The sequence below is a fragment of the Cucurbita moschata genome, unplaced genomic scaffold (genome assembly GCF_002738365.1).
Source record: "Cucurbita moschata cultivar Rifu unplaced genomic scaffold, Cmos_1.0 Cmo_Scf00017, whole genome shotgun sequence".
Classification (NCBI taxonomy): domain Eukaryota; kingdom Viridiplantae; phylum Streptophyta; class Magnoliopsida; order Cucurbitales; family Cucurbitaceae; genus Cucurbita; species Cucurbita moschata.
Genome location: NW_019268533.1, coordinates 983,623 through 999,607, shown reverse-complemented (window position 1 = coordinate 999,607; position 15,985 = coordinate 983,623). Strand labels below are relative to the sequence as shown.

Genomic DNA, 15,985 nt, shown 5'->3' with positions numbered 1-15,985 from the left:
GAACTTTGGTACAATTATTGCCTCTTCATGGACTTGGTGATGGATGATTTAAGAAATTACTAGTGGGGTTCTCAGAAGATCAGAACTCAAATGAATTGTTCTGATCATCATGGTCTATTCAGTCTATGGTGAAGCTTGAAGATCAGTATAACAAATATGTAGATGATAATCTATCTGTAGTTTCTATAGTTCTTCAACATAAACATGCATTATTGAAGTATTATCAATTGAACCAAGGATTGAAATGAGTTCCAATAGATAAAGGGCAAAGAAGAAAGTTTCAAAACAATATGCTGATCAAGATATACTTTCATAATTTGAGTGTTCAGTTTGGACAAAATTCTGACCACAAGGACAGTTTGTTTTGTGGGTGTTTTCACGAACTCACTCAGAATGGAAAAGCAATTAATGGTAGGCAGAAAATGGAGTGCTCTGAAAATTATCTGCATTCATTACTGAAAATTTTGTACCTCATTTTCATGATCACTAGGAGTCATAACACTAAGGTAGCTGTTCTTTTGTACTTTCACCTAAAAGCATTTTCGCAACATTCCAAATTGTGACTACAAAAATTGTTCCCAAAATACCAAAAATGGGGAATGGATATTCTAATTTCTATCATGCTTTCTAATGACCTAAAACGCAAACACATAAAGAAATATTGTAGTACCGGACGCGCAGCCTTGCCGTTCCGTCGGTCTGAATCACGAACGGTGGAACTCGATCGGAAACTAGGGCTTGGGACGGAATGTCGACATTTGCTGCAGCAGAACTCGTTTCTCCGCGATCTTCTGGATAAGGCCCAACTGTTCTGCCGAGAAAACGCAACAACTCTGAGAACAAAGCATGGTCTGAGCCACCGGCGAGTTAACTAAAACTTGCAATAGTTGGTTTCGATTCAGCCTCTCCAATCCACCAAACATACCGGTGATGTAATGATTATTTGAATAACTAGAAATGGCCGATTCACGGGGCATGGATTGAAGCGCGAGGAGTTGTGCCTGAAGGAACTTGACGTACTTGCACGCTTCTTCAAGCATTGTAGCGATGTCCATTTTTTTGTCCCATGGCAGTAGTTTCTGCAAGCAACGCGTCTTGTCGCTCAATTTCTGACGACGCTGTCGAGCCAAAGCGCTGCGAGGGATTTGAACAGCAGGAGACACGGCAGCAGAAGTGGTTAAATCCGGCGAGTGTTTGTACTCGTACGGCACAAAAAAGTTCTGGAACCCCTCACATGTTCGCACCATCGGCTCCACCATCTGCAACGGATTCATCACAGAATCGACTCGAGCACGCTTGTTAAACGACGACGAACATTGCTCCAAGGAACGGAGATCGGGCAAGTGAGGAAACGACGTCGAATCATGAAAAAGGAACGTGGATTCTTGAGTCTCCGTTTGTTCATACACACTCATCGGCTCGGATTTAGGCAACTTGAAGAAGGGACCATCGGAAGAGGCGGTACTTTCAGCGACGAAGTTAGAGCTTACCTGAGGATACAACGACGTCATACCGTCAGGAAAAGTAAGAGAATCGGCAACGTAGCATCCTCCGAACAGAGACGGCAACAATGTGTGGCTCTGGCTACCACCCGCGAGAAACGACTGGAGACTGACGCCAGAAAACATGGCGTCGAAGCAAGCATCATCCCAAACAGTGGAGGAAGCATCGTCGCCAGCAGAAGTCTCCATGAGCAAAGCAAAAACCAGAGAACAAGGGATTATATTTGTAATTGTTGTGTATATCTAGACTCTGCAAATTAACGTAATGGCGTAATGGGTTTATTTGTAATGGTGAGGAAGAAGAAGACAAAAGGAAACAGAGGGAATGATGATGCGGATTGGGTCCGTACAAGGAGGATGTAACCGACAGGTGTAGGTGGCGGGGGGGACTGTACAGCTTCTTCCGGTACGCTTTTTTGTCGACCATTTGTCTTTATCTTCCGCCGTTTCAAATAATCCACTGGGACAGTAACCAATTTTTTTTTTCTAGATATTTTTAAGTTAATTTAATTTAGTCTTAATTTCGTTCTTAACTCTATGGGTTTGAAATTCATACTTAATTTCGTTTTTTTTTTTTTTTTTGATATTACAAAATTTGACTTCATTTTTATATCAATAAAAATAGATAACAAAAATAGAAGAAAATTATTTTTTTAAAACCAAATAGTTGAAAACATTTCAAATTAAAATTTGATGAGCAAATCATTCTTAAAGCCGAAGTCTTCATTTTATGATTAAATTTTGATGGGGATAGGGCGTGTGCTTAGCACGTGGGAATCTTTTCAAGTACATTATGGTTGCGGTGGATGAGCATAAATGCTGATAAGTCCGGAAAATTTGGTAAAATGACGATTTTCGCCTCGTAGGAAGGGTATGGATTTTGGCTCGTGGAAGGGTGACAGTGTACTTTCGCAAGCAACTCTGAGAGACGGATATGCTTGAAGCGGAAAGGTTGGGCACGTGCCACGCGTAGTATAATGGTTGGTACAGCAAAGACGCATAATACTTTTGACTTTTTATATAAAAAAATGGTTTAATTAAATATTCAAATTTTTAAGCAATTAAATATTATGAAATCAACATTTTGTTTAAACATGAGGCCAAATGCTGACTCAACCAGGCTAATCAAACATTTATGGAGTGAAAGAAAATACTCGTCTTAATATATATGTGCGTGCACATGTATACTTACGTATACGTATATGTATGTATATGTGCGTGCACATGTATACTTACGTATATGTATGTATATGTGCGTGCACATGTATACTTACGTATACGTATATGTATGTATATGTGTATGTATACTCGCGTATACATACATGTAACTCCACATTGAGTCTTTTTTAACCATTGCTTCTACTTCCATTGCTCCAATTGGAGGGAATAATAGCGATTTACTGATCAAATATGAACTACAATATAACAAAATGTGAGGAATAAGAGAAAAAAAACTGTACACAAGAATGGGAATGGAAGAAGCTACACTAGTAATGATGCTCTGGAATGATGAACTAAAAATGGAGAAATCATTCCAAAACAATATACAGAGGAGGAGGTTTGGCTAATGTTCCTACCTGCTAGCCCTACAAAAGTTGTTTACCTATCCCACATGGCCTGAAATATGGGCGTTCTGTGCTTTAGCCAATGTACCAAATCCTTCTCTAGGGGTGAGTTGTTCAACACCGCGTCCAGCATTGGGCTGCCAATCACTTTGGGACAGTTCTTGAATGACCATATCCGATCCTTTGGCCATGGTCTCTGCGGCTGCTTCTCCTGAGGGAAAATCAAAATAATGAATTAAGACAACAAAGCCAATGGCATTGATTACAGAACGAAAATAGACTCTCACCATCCTTGACAGCATAAATTTAACAGTCTTTGGGCCATATACACGCTGCCGTGAAGGCTTCTGAACTCTGGCGTAGAAGGAGCCCATCTCTGGCAAAGATATGCAACCCATGCTGGCCTTAGCCAGGCTACAATCTGGGTCGGTATTTTGCTGGTTGTGCCAAAAAATTAGTTGCCCTAAGCAATAATTCTGACCATATGTCTTGCGGTACTCTTGAAAACCTGTCCCTAACTTATCCACATACTTGGGACCCAGGTCAAGTGAACTAATGTAAACTGGTGGGGAAGTTACAGCTTTGTATTCCTGCAAACAAAAGTAAACATTGCCTTAATATCGTGCTCGAATGGGCATAAGAGAATTTGAAAGTTGTGAAATTATATAAGTTGGTACCTGTATTCTAAAAAAATTCTTAGTAAAAGCATAAATATGAATCAAATCTGCAGCAGCATCATTCCGGGACTTGTATGTACAAGGAATGTTACGAACTTCGTCTCTCAGCCTACACAGAAGAAATGAAATGAATTCAACTAAACATCCGATTATATTGGATTTTAAAGCAGAGGAGTACAAATCTACTCACCACAATAGAGATTGTTGAAGTTCCTTTTGGATGTCACCAGAGTCTAATGGATCATGGGCACGAATATTGGCTTTGAGATCACTTATCAAGTCTTCTTCAACATGAGGAGCCATGCTCTGAAGCAGCTCCTCAACAAGTGATCCCTCTCCTTTCCAAAGATAAGTTACGGCTTCTTCAGGACTAAGCCTTTTTAATGGAGGTGGAGCATTCTTTGGGTCGCCAAAAATGCATCTCATTACATATCTCACCTTCAGACAGAATTTAAAATGTTAATCAAAGATGAGTAAATAAAAAGTTTCCACATCTTAAAATGAGAGGAAACGAAAAAACTACTCTATTCTAGAACCTTGTCTAATACCAAATATCACCACTGACACACATGCAAAACCAAACTTGGAACAATGCTCCTCGTTATAGTATAGATCATTCCAGACCAACATGAAAATGTGGAATAGGAAATACCAATGATGGAACCAACCCAATAACATTTACCTGATAAACAGACCAAAACTAGAAGAGAAGAGGGAAGTGAAGGTATTCACCTTGTCGAGAGTAATGGCCAAATTTTGTAGCCTTTGGTTGTAAACACCTTCAGCCTGTCAAGACCACAAAAGAAATTATTTTTTAAAAAATAAAATTGATGCATTTAAACTAAAAGCATATGCATGAGAAAATATATACAAGTCAACTTCTGCACACCTCAACTATACTCCAGGAATAACTATCTTGACCCTAATATATTTGATTGACTAAGTAACTCGTAAGATATTAAATCTTGGGCAGCGATCACCCTGGCTTGAACTTATTCCCTCTAACTCGGATATTAAACCATATGCATGCCATATTCTTATTACCTGAACTTCGGCGTCACTCTTCTCAACATCAAGACAGATATCTGAGAAGTATTTCCTTTTCTCTTCCAAATTGTGAGTCAGAATCTCTTCGGGGAGCTTTGTTCTTTCAAAATTAATGAACCTCACCTGGAAACAAACTCCAAGGGTTGAGAAAATATAAATATCAGACACACATATGTGCCATAAGCACCAATGCACTTACCACACGAGCTGAATAAGCCACTAACCAATCAGGTAAACCCCCGAGTAAACAACTGCCTAATCCAGCCCTACCCAAGTCAAGATAATCGTCTTCTGACACTGAATTTAATTCACAGGCTTCTAGCATCAGTTGATGACAATCTAGAACGCCATGCCATTCCTCCAGTACCTGGTGGAAAGGTAACGCATCTTGTTTAACTAGTACTAAGGCCACACAAAAGATCAAGGCTGGGAACAAGTAGACTAAACAACCACAATAACCAATATATCCATAAATTGTGGGAACATGAAAACAAAAGATCTCTTAGCAGAAGAAAACAAACAAAAACTGAAACCAAGGTGGCACACCATGCCTTTTTCTAAAAGAGTTCCCTCCAAATATTACCTTAAGAAAGGCTCCATCACCGGTCAAATTCAAGTAGCTACCTCGGCAGACATGGCTTCCACATAAACAGACTGATGCTTCGTATTCTTCCTTACTCTGATGGAGTAAAAAGTAATATTATAGAGAAAAAAAAAGAAAAAAAAAAGAGCCCCAGTGAGCACAATCAGAAAAGAACTGCAAAAAGACGTACCTCCGTAACAGAATTATAATCAAATGTGATCTCCTCACCATACTGTATTTTGCGTAAGCTATAAATTCCAATCTGGTAATGACCATCAACAGCAGTAACTCTGTTTTAAAACAATATGTTGAATGATCTATGATTAGTAAAAAAGAGGGAGATATTATGGCCACTATCACAAAGCAATGCACAACTAAGAGAAGAAGCAAAAGCAAATGCAGATGATTATGGGGCAAGGTTCATCAAACTTATTATTCAAAAAACATGATTTGAAATCAAAGCAATAATCTCCCCCACATCTTTTTTTCCCTTTTTTTTTTCCCTTTAATATCAAGTATAAAGGTGAATCATGAGACACGTTAAATTCATTCTAACATAATATTTCTTTTTTAAGTTAGAATGGAGATTAGACCTACAATATACTAGGGAAGATAATAGGTACCTCAAATTCCATAGTACTACATAAAAAATAATTAAACATGCATATTTTTGTTAACAATTATTACTTAAAGAATTCGCAACAGGGTTTTCCTTTGGTATATTTGGGTGCAAAAAGAATACAAGGGATTCACTCTTTTTCATGCTATGTACTGGTGTAAATGTAAACACCCTTTTTCATTCATCAATGAAATTGTTTCCCTTCTCCAAAAAAGAAAATACAAAATGCTGAAACGTGCAAACATAATGCTCCATAGAATAACCATATAAACCATGAACAGCGAACAAGAGAGAGGAAAAACCTAGGCTTTTAAAAGAACTTACTTTGCTTCACAATTAGGTCGGCATGAATGGCAAATGCGGCTAGCATAGTTTGCTTTGTGCATGGCATCAACTACCACTAAATCATAACCATCCCCATCACCCTGCCCGAGAGAGGAGATTGAGTACTCAAGAAGTATGCGGAATAAAGAATTATAAACAATATATAGTGAAACATGCATATAAATATAAATACAACAGAGTTAAGTAGGCACCTTTGGTCTTTCTAAATAGATGTTATAAAATTCGGGAGCTGGGTCCTTGTCATTTTTTTGTAACGACCTAATTCCATCCTGTTTCTCGAACCATTTCCAAACAGGATAAACCTAAACAAGAAAAGAATGATAAACATGTAGCTGCTATCACATATATGTGAATTTCATTTCAAAAAACCAAGCAAGAACACAAATTGAGAAAACTAACCTCAAAAGCAGATAATAAAGACGTGCCAAAAATGAAGATATCAAGGACATAGGATTACTATCTGGCAACTTAATTAAATCCGACCCAGTCTATACATAAAATAATTATATTAAAACATATATACCGTTTTAGTATGATTCCCTCAAATCAATTATACGAAAAGTGAAGAAATAGAATCTCTTTATTACTACCTTAAACACAACAAAATCACAACAACATTTCAGTGCATATACGGAAACAATATACATTTAGCAACCGTATTGATTTACATTATGCTTATTATGAAAATAATCTCAATCCAAAATGCTAAGAAGAACTGCAGCCATACCTCTCCCAAAAATTCAACAATGAAATCGTCTTCTCCAAAACCTTCTTGTTTATTGCATACAACGCCTAGCCCCTAATTACACAATTAGTAAACAAACAAAGAACAAAAAGTGGCATCAGAAAAATTGCAAACCAAGTCATGGAAGATGGATAAAAGGGTAAATCGATAGGAAGGTATACCTTCCTATAAGCAACATATTTGTCTTCAGGTCGACTATGTATGGCCTTCAAGATACCTTGACACAGCCTCATTGTTCGGATATCACATTCTTCTGCAGCAACCTTCTCAATTTCTTCAATAACGGGCTGTAAAGGATGCATCATGGGAGTGTTTCCTGACCCAGTAAAATGTATGGCCTGCTTATTCAAAGTGCGAAGCAGCACATCTTCAATAAACAAGTGTTTATCCATTAGAGGCCAATCCAATTCTTCAGGCACCGAGTCAAGCAAAAGATTGTGTGTATAAGGGTCAATTCCATAAACTTCCTGCTCCAAGACCTCATCACCAATTTTCTTTCGAGGCTTGTAGTCCTTCACTTCAGGAAGTTCCATATCTAACTCCTCAACACCATTCTTCTGAGCATTTAATTTCTCAACATAGTCATCTGGTAAAGATACCCTCATCTTGCGCCGAACTTCCTCCTCATCTGCTATGACAACATATTCGTCAATCAACTCGTACTTCCTTGTGACAGGAGGAACAAGGCTTACTTTCGTCATGCGAGCACCCCATTCACGGTCATCCATAGTAGAATCAAATGCCTCATCAATAATAAAGCATTTATCCCCTCTTGATTCCCCAAGTCGACCTGATGAAAACTCCAAATCGCTTTCTGTATCTAAGACACTGTTCTCACTATCACTCTTGCCATCTCCAGAAGACATATCAAACTCATCAGATGTTTCACTCTCAGATCCAATTGCTTTCTTATTCAATCGAGATAAGCGCCTCCTGATTTCTCGATCGGATGCATACTCTCCATGATCTAAGGTGCCATTTCCAAAGATGGAGCCATTGCTCCTATTTGTGTATTTCCTTTCAGTAGCCATTTTACCAAGCCGCCTTTTGAATTTTGAAGCAGAAGAAGAACCAAGTCTTGAAGAAGAGTCATCTTCCCAAGAGCTCACTTCATCCTTCTCCAGATGTACCTTTGATTTCTTCTCCAAACGGGTGGCAAGTTGAATGAACTGCGTAATAATGTGATTCGCATCTCCATCACCCCGGTTCTTTGCTCTGCAAGAACATAAAGGTATAATTTTATCACAGAAAATGCATAATCTGAACGACTAAAAGCTCCAGAAACTGAAAGAAGAAAGGGATTATATTGAAATGAAAAAAAAAATTACAAGAAAAAAGGAACAGCAAGCATATAGAAATAATTCACAAAACATAATATTTATTGGATTCACAAAATTCCACGTACAGACAAAAACCAAAATAAAAATCATTTAATAACATTCACAAAGCTAAAAACAAAACAAAAAATTTACTGCTTGTTTAGAAATGAGATTCAAGAAAAGATATATGCCTTTAGAAATAGAAATCATTTTAATAGATACCATTCAGAAACAGTATCCTTCCAACCCTCAGTACACAATTAATTGTTGTAATTTTTAATAAAAAATAATAACAACAACAACAACAACAACAATTACATCCTGTCATTTTCCAAGTTTAAATAAATTTTTTTTCATGAAGATACACCAAAATGCCTTCAGTTGACCCTTTCATCGGATAATGGTTGTACAAAACACATTTTCTTTCCTCATAATCCATGTTATCCTTTCTAGAGGGATTTGCAATAATTACTCAAGAGACTCAAATTAGTCCAATGCCATGTAAACCTGTCGCAAAAGCAGGAAAGATAAACGGTATCCAAATAAAACATACTTTATTGCATCCCTACACATTCGACGGATGTCTTCCTTGACAGAACCAAGCCCCCGCTTAATGTAATAACCATTTCTAATTCTATCCTGAATTTCAGCAACCTGCAAAGAACACAGATCAGAAACAGTGATAAATTTCAGAACAAAAAGCAGCCCTGGTATACTAAAATGGGTGTTAAGTACCTTGGGTACAAAGAACTCAAACGTATTGTCCTTCATGATCTCCTTCAGACTGGAAGCAAGAAACTCAACCATCCTCTTATATCCAACTTCTGATTTCTTAATGGACCATTGTCTCATGCGGGCATCTCTAGAAACAATTGATGAGGACTTTCTAGCATCAAATACTTTTGAACGCTTGTATAAGCTTCTGCGGAATAACTGATTTGCTGACTCTCTCTTATCCACACTCTCAAAATACTCCTTCAGCTCACCAAAATCATCCATGTTAGAACTGACGCCCTTAATTTTAGAAAGAGAAGAGGACTTTTCAGTTATATGCCTGAGGCTCCTCATTTTAGAGTGTGTTTCTTCATTGTTTTTTATGCCATTTAAACTTCTTTTCACCCTATTTATATTCGGGTACTTAGAGGACAAATCATCGAACTGACTGCAGCCTCGAACATTTATGTAGGCTAACTGAGGAAACATGCCAACAACCTCTTCAAGTACAACTGGGGAAATGTTGGTGCAGCCAACTAGAATTATAGAATTTACCTTTTCTTTATTGTAAGTACTCTGCAATCACAGACATATAATAAGGTTAAACTGAGATTAAATAGATAACCCCATACGACATAAGCCTTTGTATTAACACTTACCATGATGTTCATGAATGTGGAATTTGTACAGTTTGAACCCAAAGTTGATAAATCAACCTGCCTAGAGATATCCTTATAAAACCTAACAGCAGCTCTCCAGTGCTTACAAGTTACAGAAGCGAAAGACAAGGATTTTAGGTCAGACTGCAGAAAATGAAAAATCCGTGCCAGAATATGACCATCAAGGAAACCCCAAGATTCAACCTCCAAACTTGTACTCCCTTCTCCATGGAAAGTAGCATCACCACACAAATCCTCAAATGCAATTTCATCATTTTGATGTTGATGCAGGGAATCTTCATCCACTTCATAATCATCTTCACTTTCGTCAACCAGCAATCTGGCTCTTTTAGCAGCACGTGCACTGCCATCTGCAGTTCACAAAATCCAGCAGCCCCCAATGTGAAATCAGAAAAATGACCAGAACTCATGAGAAATAATTGAGGAAAATACTCATAAGGAATAAAAGCCAATTACTGTACTTGGTACAAAAAGATGCCTAGAGTTCAAGCAATAAGGATAGATCAATCATAAAAATTTTAGGAAAAAAATAATAACAAATAAGTGCAGCTTAATCAATTCTTGACAACCCTACCCCATTCATCAAGCAAATGCTCAAAAAGGAGGAGGTAGAAAGGCCTACAGCATTCTGAAAATGAAAAGACAAGGAATGCCTTCAAACTCAAAAATGACTTCACCAATACCTGATTTCCAGTGCATGGTCTTCTCCATCTCCTTCTTTGGTTGTTTTGCATTGATCCATGGATCTAAGACATCATTTATTGCTGCAGCAAACTCCCGGCTCTTGTAAAACTTCATAACTAATTCATGTAACTTTCCTCGAGTATATCCAATAAACTGAGGATGTAGTTCATGAAATGCATTTGAATTTTTTACGAGTCCACCAAAGGAATTGGTCCCAGATACTGAAACTGAATTTTTTGTTGTTTCACCTAATAATGGAGTTTTCTCCCTCTGAGTACTTTTAGTCAATTCAGAACATTCTGCAAAGGAGGTTACTGGAACCCATACCCTATCAAATTTCCTGAAAACACTACTGTTCTTTTGAATGACACCCTGATCTACTAATAACTGTAGCTCTGAAAATGATGAAGGCCCACATTCATGTCCAGCACCATCAAGGTAATACCAAACACCTAAATGCAACTGCAAGTCATCATATGAGCAAAGACGATCTTTAGGGATGCTAACCAAACCAGTAGTCTTCAAAGACCTCTCTAAGCTTACATCTCTAGCAATCTTCAAATGAAAATCACCATCGGCTGATCGCTTCCCATCACTATTGGAAGACCATAGCCTAGACCTTGAATGCCCCTTACCCCTGACCTTCATACGAGGCTCAGAGACAAATGAACCGTGATCCTTTACCACACAAGCATTTATCCTGATAACGGGTAGCATAGTTCCCTTCGTCCCCCTTACTGTTAATGTTGGCCTATCATCAAGACAGGTAAATGCCCAAGGAGGCAGATCAAGTCGTCTACTTTGGGAAGGATAATATAATTCATCTTTCTGATGCCATCTAGGATCCTCATAACCTGATTTGGACATCTGACATAGTGGAAAACCGTCATTCAGAACAAGCTTCTTTCTAGCATTTCTTTCTTGGGAAGATTCATCATTTCTCCTCCAGTCACCACCCTTGCAAGACCATGGTCCAGAAGTCAAATCACCATCATCAATGCCAAAATCCTTATCAGATGATACATATGTTTTGGAACCAGAATCCACTGATGTTGCAAAGTCTGTAAGTTCCAAAATATCATCAGCAATTTCATCGAGCTGTTCACCAACATGATCTGAGAAACCTGTGAAGATAAAGATTAAACATTGGACTATTTCACTCAGAACTGAGTCCGAAGTACCAAAATGACAAATTACTTTATTTAAAAAAGAAAAAAATTAAAAACTAAAGAAAAAATTCTTGTTACCCCATAAATGTAGATGTGCAAAAATGCAGTAAAAAACCCTAATTACACATTTGTCAATTGTCAATTTGCTTGTGTGATTTAGTAAAAAACTTAAAAGAAAAAACAACTGAGTTCAAGTATCAAAATGATAAATTACTTTTACTCCAAAAAGTGGAGAGAAAAAAAAACTAAAAGCCCTCTGTGATCCCAGAAATGTGTGATATTTGACAATGCAGTAGAGAACCCTAAAGAACCCATTTATCAATTGTCATTTGCTTATGCAAATTTAGTGGTCCTTATCTTATATTTTTAAGATCAGGTTGTACAAAATTCGGCGAGGATTACACAATTGATGCTAAGATGCTGTTTTGTAGGCAATGGTCAAAGACTGGAAGTTAACTTCCTCAACGTTGGTTACATGCTAGGACATTTGATTTGAGAAGCCAGAGAGAGTTCTTTCTCCAAGACGCCATAATTACTCTCCTTTTTCTTAATTAATGCAAGCCTTTTTTTGGTGCTTTACAATACACGCTTCTTTTTATTAATGACAATTGGAAAGTATATTGCGTTCACGCTTGCCATTTGGCTTCTAGCTTTTGGCTTCTGGGTTAGGATTTTGGATTATGTCTTTTGTTCTCCACATAATTCTTTTACTTTCTATTTCTCAAATTTAATATCCTGAAAATAAAATGAAAAATTATAGAAGAATTAACCTATACCTTCGGAGATGGCCAATCTTTCCCATTGTTCACCATCCAAAGTCATCTGCAAAACTTCTGGCAACAAAACAAATAAACGGGGAAAGTCAAGAAATCTCCATGAATGAGGCAAGGAGGGATTTGCCAGAAATTTTTGAGAGAGTGAAAAGGATAAGAACAAATACCTGCAATTGTTTCAAGTTCTCTGCCAGGAACAACAGTAATATCCTCTAATAAAATGCTAATCCTTTCATCAATGTGAAGATCTCTTAACGGCTCAGAAGTATCCGCACCTTCATGAGAACATAAAGTTGGTCCACCACTTGGAAGTTGAGAATGATCACCTTGAATGTTCAATTTTCCAGAATCTATGGTATCTGCCAATACATTGCCTGGAGCTTCAGGAGGGCTCACCAACTGAGTTACAGAGTCTGGTACAACGGATGGAAAATTAATTGTGGCCAAAGGAGAAACAGCATTCTCAACAGTCACCCATCTATCACTGTCCAAATGCTTGATAAAGTGATCCGACATTAAAGAACCTTCTTCAACAAGTGTCTTCAGATCATATAGTCTAGTAGGTCCACGCTCCACACCATAATAATCAAGATAAAACCATTTGCCTGTTGATGTTTCAGTCACCAGGGGAGCATGTGGCGGTGTATCACAAATATCCATATCCTCCTCCATAGAAGGCAGTTCTTCAGGAACTCCATCCACATGAGACAGCTCTAGACAAGTTTGGTTTGGACTCTTAGACTTCTCCCCTTCATAAAACCTGCAGTCTCCAACAGTCTCGATAGACCCATTGGTATTCTGCTCTTTGATCTCGTCACAGGATTCTTTCGCTATCACAATTGATTCTTTCCCATCAGGGTCCCTTGGTGTAGTTTTATCTTCCCTAGTTCTGATTTCATTGTGCAAACTATGCTTTTCAATTCCTTTGCTTCTTCGGTTTGTTTCTCTATGGTTATTGGTCCTACTCCGGTCAAGAGGTGATCTATCCAAATAGTTTGGTGTTTGAGCTCTACGGCCATGACATCGAGCTCGATCTTGTGGGGACCGCTCGGCATGAGGACTACGATGACGATGGTCATAGTGCCGACTCCGATCATACGGTGATTTATCACGACCATATGGTGATCTATCACGACCATATGGTGATCTATCACGACCATACGGTGATCTATCACGACCATATGGTGATCTATCCCGAGGAGCAGGGCTGCGATCATTGTGATCATGATATCGAGCTTTTTCGAGAGGTGACCTATCAGAATGACCTGGACTATGCCCATGTCTGTTGTAAGCTTCCCGAGAAGAAGTAGAAGAAGATTCATAATGCCTTGTAGAGAACTTATCAGATGAAGATACTTGAGAAGAAGAAGAAGAATTTTTACCAGACCTTTCCATAGGGCGGGTCGAATAATGATCAGAGTGACCAGTTCTGCTGCTTTCCTCTGAAAGTTTCCTGCTTTTTGAACCAGCATAATCCCCATAATCACTATAGCGCTTCAAACGGTTGCTAGAAGAATAATCTTTCCCAAAGTTCTTACCATCATTGTAGTCGTTCCTATGAGAAACTTCGTCGTTCAAAAGTTTTGAACTATACCTCGAACCTCTGTCTTGGCCACTCTCCCATCTGGGCGTACCTTTACCGTGCTGATTCCCACTTCTATTGAGCTCTTTCCTTCTAACATCATCAGTTGAGTACTTAACAAGAGGTGGCGTTGACTCATGCACACTTCTCCACCCTCTGTCCTTCTCAGACTCGTATCTGCGTGTTCTTGAATAACGAAAGTCATCCTTCACAATATCACCCTTTTCCCATCTATCTGGAATGAACTCTCCTCTCTCAATTTCATCCTTTGCCAATCTCCGTGATCTATTCTCAGCCTCACCCTTTCTACTCCTGTCTGGAACTATCTCCCCTTTCTCTATATCCCCTCTCCGCCACTTTCCCCGTACATGCTCTTCTTTTTCATTCTCCGCTTTCCGCCATTTTTCATTGTTTTCAATTCCACCTCTTTTTGACTTCTCAGGCACGAACTCCCCGTTCTCTACTTCAACTCTCGACCACTTCAAGGTTCCCAATTCACCCTCTTCAACTTCATCTTTCTCTGCATTATCAACACCATTTTCAGCATGCCCAACATCTCTGCTGCTCTTCCCAGGTTTATCCGATCCTGATTCTGTTCTTCCCAATTCAACATCCTTCGCTACGACCTCTTCTTTCTTCACCTTCATCGTCTGCTTCCGTTCTGCCTCACTGAATTTGGCTGAAGACTTTGAATTGAACCCATTATTCTTACCTGCACAAAGCATTTTCTCTGAAGGAATTGGAAAGGTCTCCGTAATATGCTGCTGTTGTTGTTGCAAAGGTATGCATGCGACGCCTCCATCGCCCATGGAAATCCCACCTATGTCACTTAAACTCAAAACCCTAGCTCTCCCCTTCGCCGGGGCTCTCGATGCTCATACTGCGATATCTTCGAATCCCTGAATCGTCCAATTCAAGACCCTGCTTTTCCAAAAGAGAAAAACCAACACCAGAGTCAAGCCCAAGCAATGTAGGGTTTAAAAAACCAAATAAAACGAAGAAGTCGCGAAATTCGCGAAACAAGTAATCATCCCCCCGAAGAGCAAGCGCGCTCTCAATACCAAAACCTATCAATTGAATTCCATAAATGTAAAAAAAAGAAGCCCAAAGAAAAGCAACAGAACCAAAATTATCCCAGAAAAACAAAATTGAACGAAGACTGAATAGATCCGGAATGAAAAATTGTAGCTGCAACAGACCGTAGAGCGCGCGAGAGACTGAGTAAGCGATGTACGATCAAGAGAACTCAATTAATTACAAGTTCTGAATTCAATCTCTCTGAAAATTTTCCTTCTTTTAAACCTCGTGAAATTCTTTCCAATCTTTCTTGCCTTCAATCGCAATATCTTTGAGTCGCTCTTTGGTTGCGTTCTATGTTGGTCTGAAAGAGGAAGCTTTCTTGTTCCTTTTTTTTATTCGCTTCAACGTTTCCGATCGTTGCCCTTTGGTGAATTTATCGGGGTCGTGCAAGTAAATGACTGAAATTACGAAAATGGACATAGGTTTTTTTTTACTGCGAAGGTGGGTTGATTCGATAGGTTTCTTGAAGTCGAAGATGGGTTGATTCGGGTTTTCACGTCTAATTTATTTTTTATGAAAACTATAAATCTGAATATTTTCACAATTTTGTATGTTATTATTCTTCTATTGAAAACATATCATAATCTATTCAGTTATTAATATTAAAGTAATTATCTAATTTTCGTCATTTTCATCTTAGTCATGTGAAGTTACTTAAATACCCCGGTACGGGTGAAGCTGTACACGAGATATTTACTTTCGTCAATACGCCGGCCTTTTCCGGGTGGGACGGTAAAAGGAGAGAGAGGCGTAGGGGTATTTTGGTAAATGTGTGATGGTTTTGGCGCTCAAGTTTTCGGGGTTGAAAAAGAAGGGATTCACGAAGTCGTCGTGATTTCGAGTTGGGCTATAAAATTGGGCCCAAACGAATCGTTGTGATTTCGAATTGGGCTATAAAATT

At 38.6% G+C, this 15,985-nt stretch overlaps 2 protein-coding genes across 4 annotated transcripts; both read right to left on the bottom strand.

The window, feature by feature from the left end:
• Positions 1-452: 452 nt before the first annotated feature.
• LOC111455517 lies at positions 453-1,732 on the bottom strand. Its single transcript, XM_023097234.1, has 3 exons — positions 926-1,732; positions 688-833; positions 453-530 (listed from the first exon to the last, which is right to left on the bottom strand). Exons 1-3 carry the CDS (start codon positions 1,689-1,691, stop codon positions 453-455), a joined length of 990 nt encoding a protein of 329 aa, XP_022953002.1. The 5' UTR covers positions 1,692-1,732.
• A 1,119-nt stretch (positions 1,733-2,851) lies between these two features.
• On the bottom strand, positions 2,852-15,445 carry LOC111455172 (histone-lysine N-methyltransferase ATXR3-like). Of its 3 annotated transcripts, none has more exons than XM_023096734.1 (20): positions 15,204-15,445; positions 12,590-14,925; positions 12,426-12,482; positions 10,480-11,604; positions 9,776-10,146; positions 9,138-9,692; positions 8,956-9,056; positions 7,245-8,298; positions 7,066-7,137; positions 6,530-6,640; positions 6,318-6,418; positions 5,565-5,664; positions 5,375-5,470; positions 4,991-5,158; positions 4,789-4,914; positions 4,477-4,530; positions 3,935-4,182; positions 3,745-3,853; positions 3,355-3,657; positions 2,852-3,278 (listed from the first exon to the last, which is right to left on the bottom strand). In XM_023096734.1, the coding sequence occupies exons 2-20, from the start codon at positions 14,811-14,813 to the stop codon at positions 3,102-3,104; spliced, it is 7,152 nt and encodes a 2,383-aa protein (XP_022952502.1). In that variant the 5' UTR covers positions 14,814-14,925; positions 15,204-15,445; the 3' UTR covers positions 2,852-3,101. The 3 variants fall into 3 exon arrangements, with proteins under 3 accessions (XP_022952502.1, XP_022952501.1, XP_022952503.1); XM_023096733.1 differs by having other exon boundaries at positions 15,140-15,430; XM_023096735.1 differs by lacking the exons at positions 2,852-3,278; positions 3,355-3,657; positions 3,745-3,853; ... (4 more) ...; positions 5,375-5,470; positions 5,565-5,664 and adding an exon at positions 6,738-6,826 and having other exon boundaries at positions 15,140-15,431.
• Between the last annotated feature and the right edge of the window lie 540 nt (positions 15,446-15,985).

Coding starts and splice junctions, on each gene's coding strand:
- LOC111455517 (XM_023097234.1), bottom strand. CDS start 1,691: ATGGAGACTTCTGCTGGCGACGATGCTTCCTCCACTGTTTGGGATGAT. Junction 834..925: donor AAATAATCATTACATCACCG/GTATGTTTGGTG, acceptor CTTTGTTCTCAG/AGTTGTTGCGTTTTCTCGGC. Junction 531..687: donor TGATTCAGACCGACGGAACG/GCAAGGCTGCGC, acceptor AAATGCTTTTAG/GTGAAAGTACAAAAGAACAG.
- LOC111455172 (XM_023096734.1), bottom strand. CDS start 14,813: ATGGGCGATGGAGGCGTCGCATGCATACCTTTGCAACAACAACAGCAG. Junction 4,915..4,990: donor TGGCTTATTCAGCTCGTGTG/GTAAGTGCATTG, acceptor GTTTGTTTCCAG/GTGAGGTTCATTAATTTTGA. Junction 3,279..3,354: donor AATTTATGCTGTCAAGGATG/GTGAGAGTCTAT, acceptor ATTTTCCCTCAG/GAGAAGCAGCCGCAGAGACC.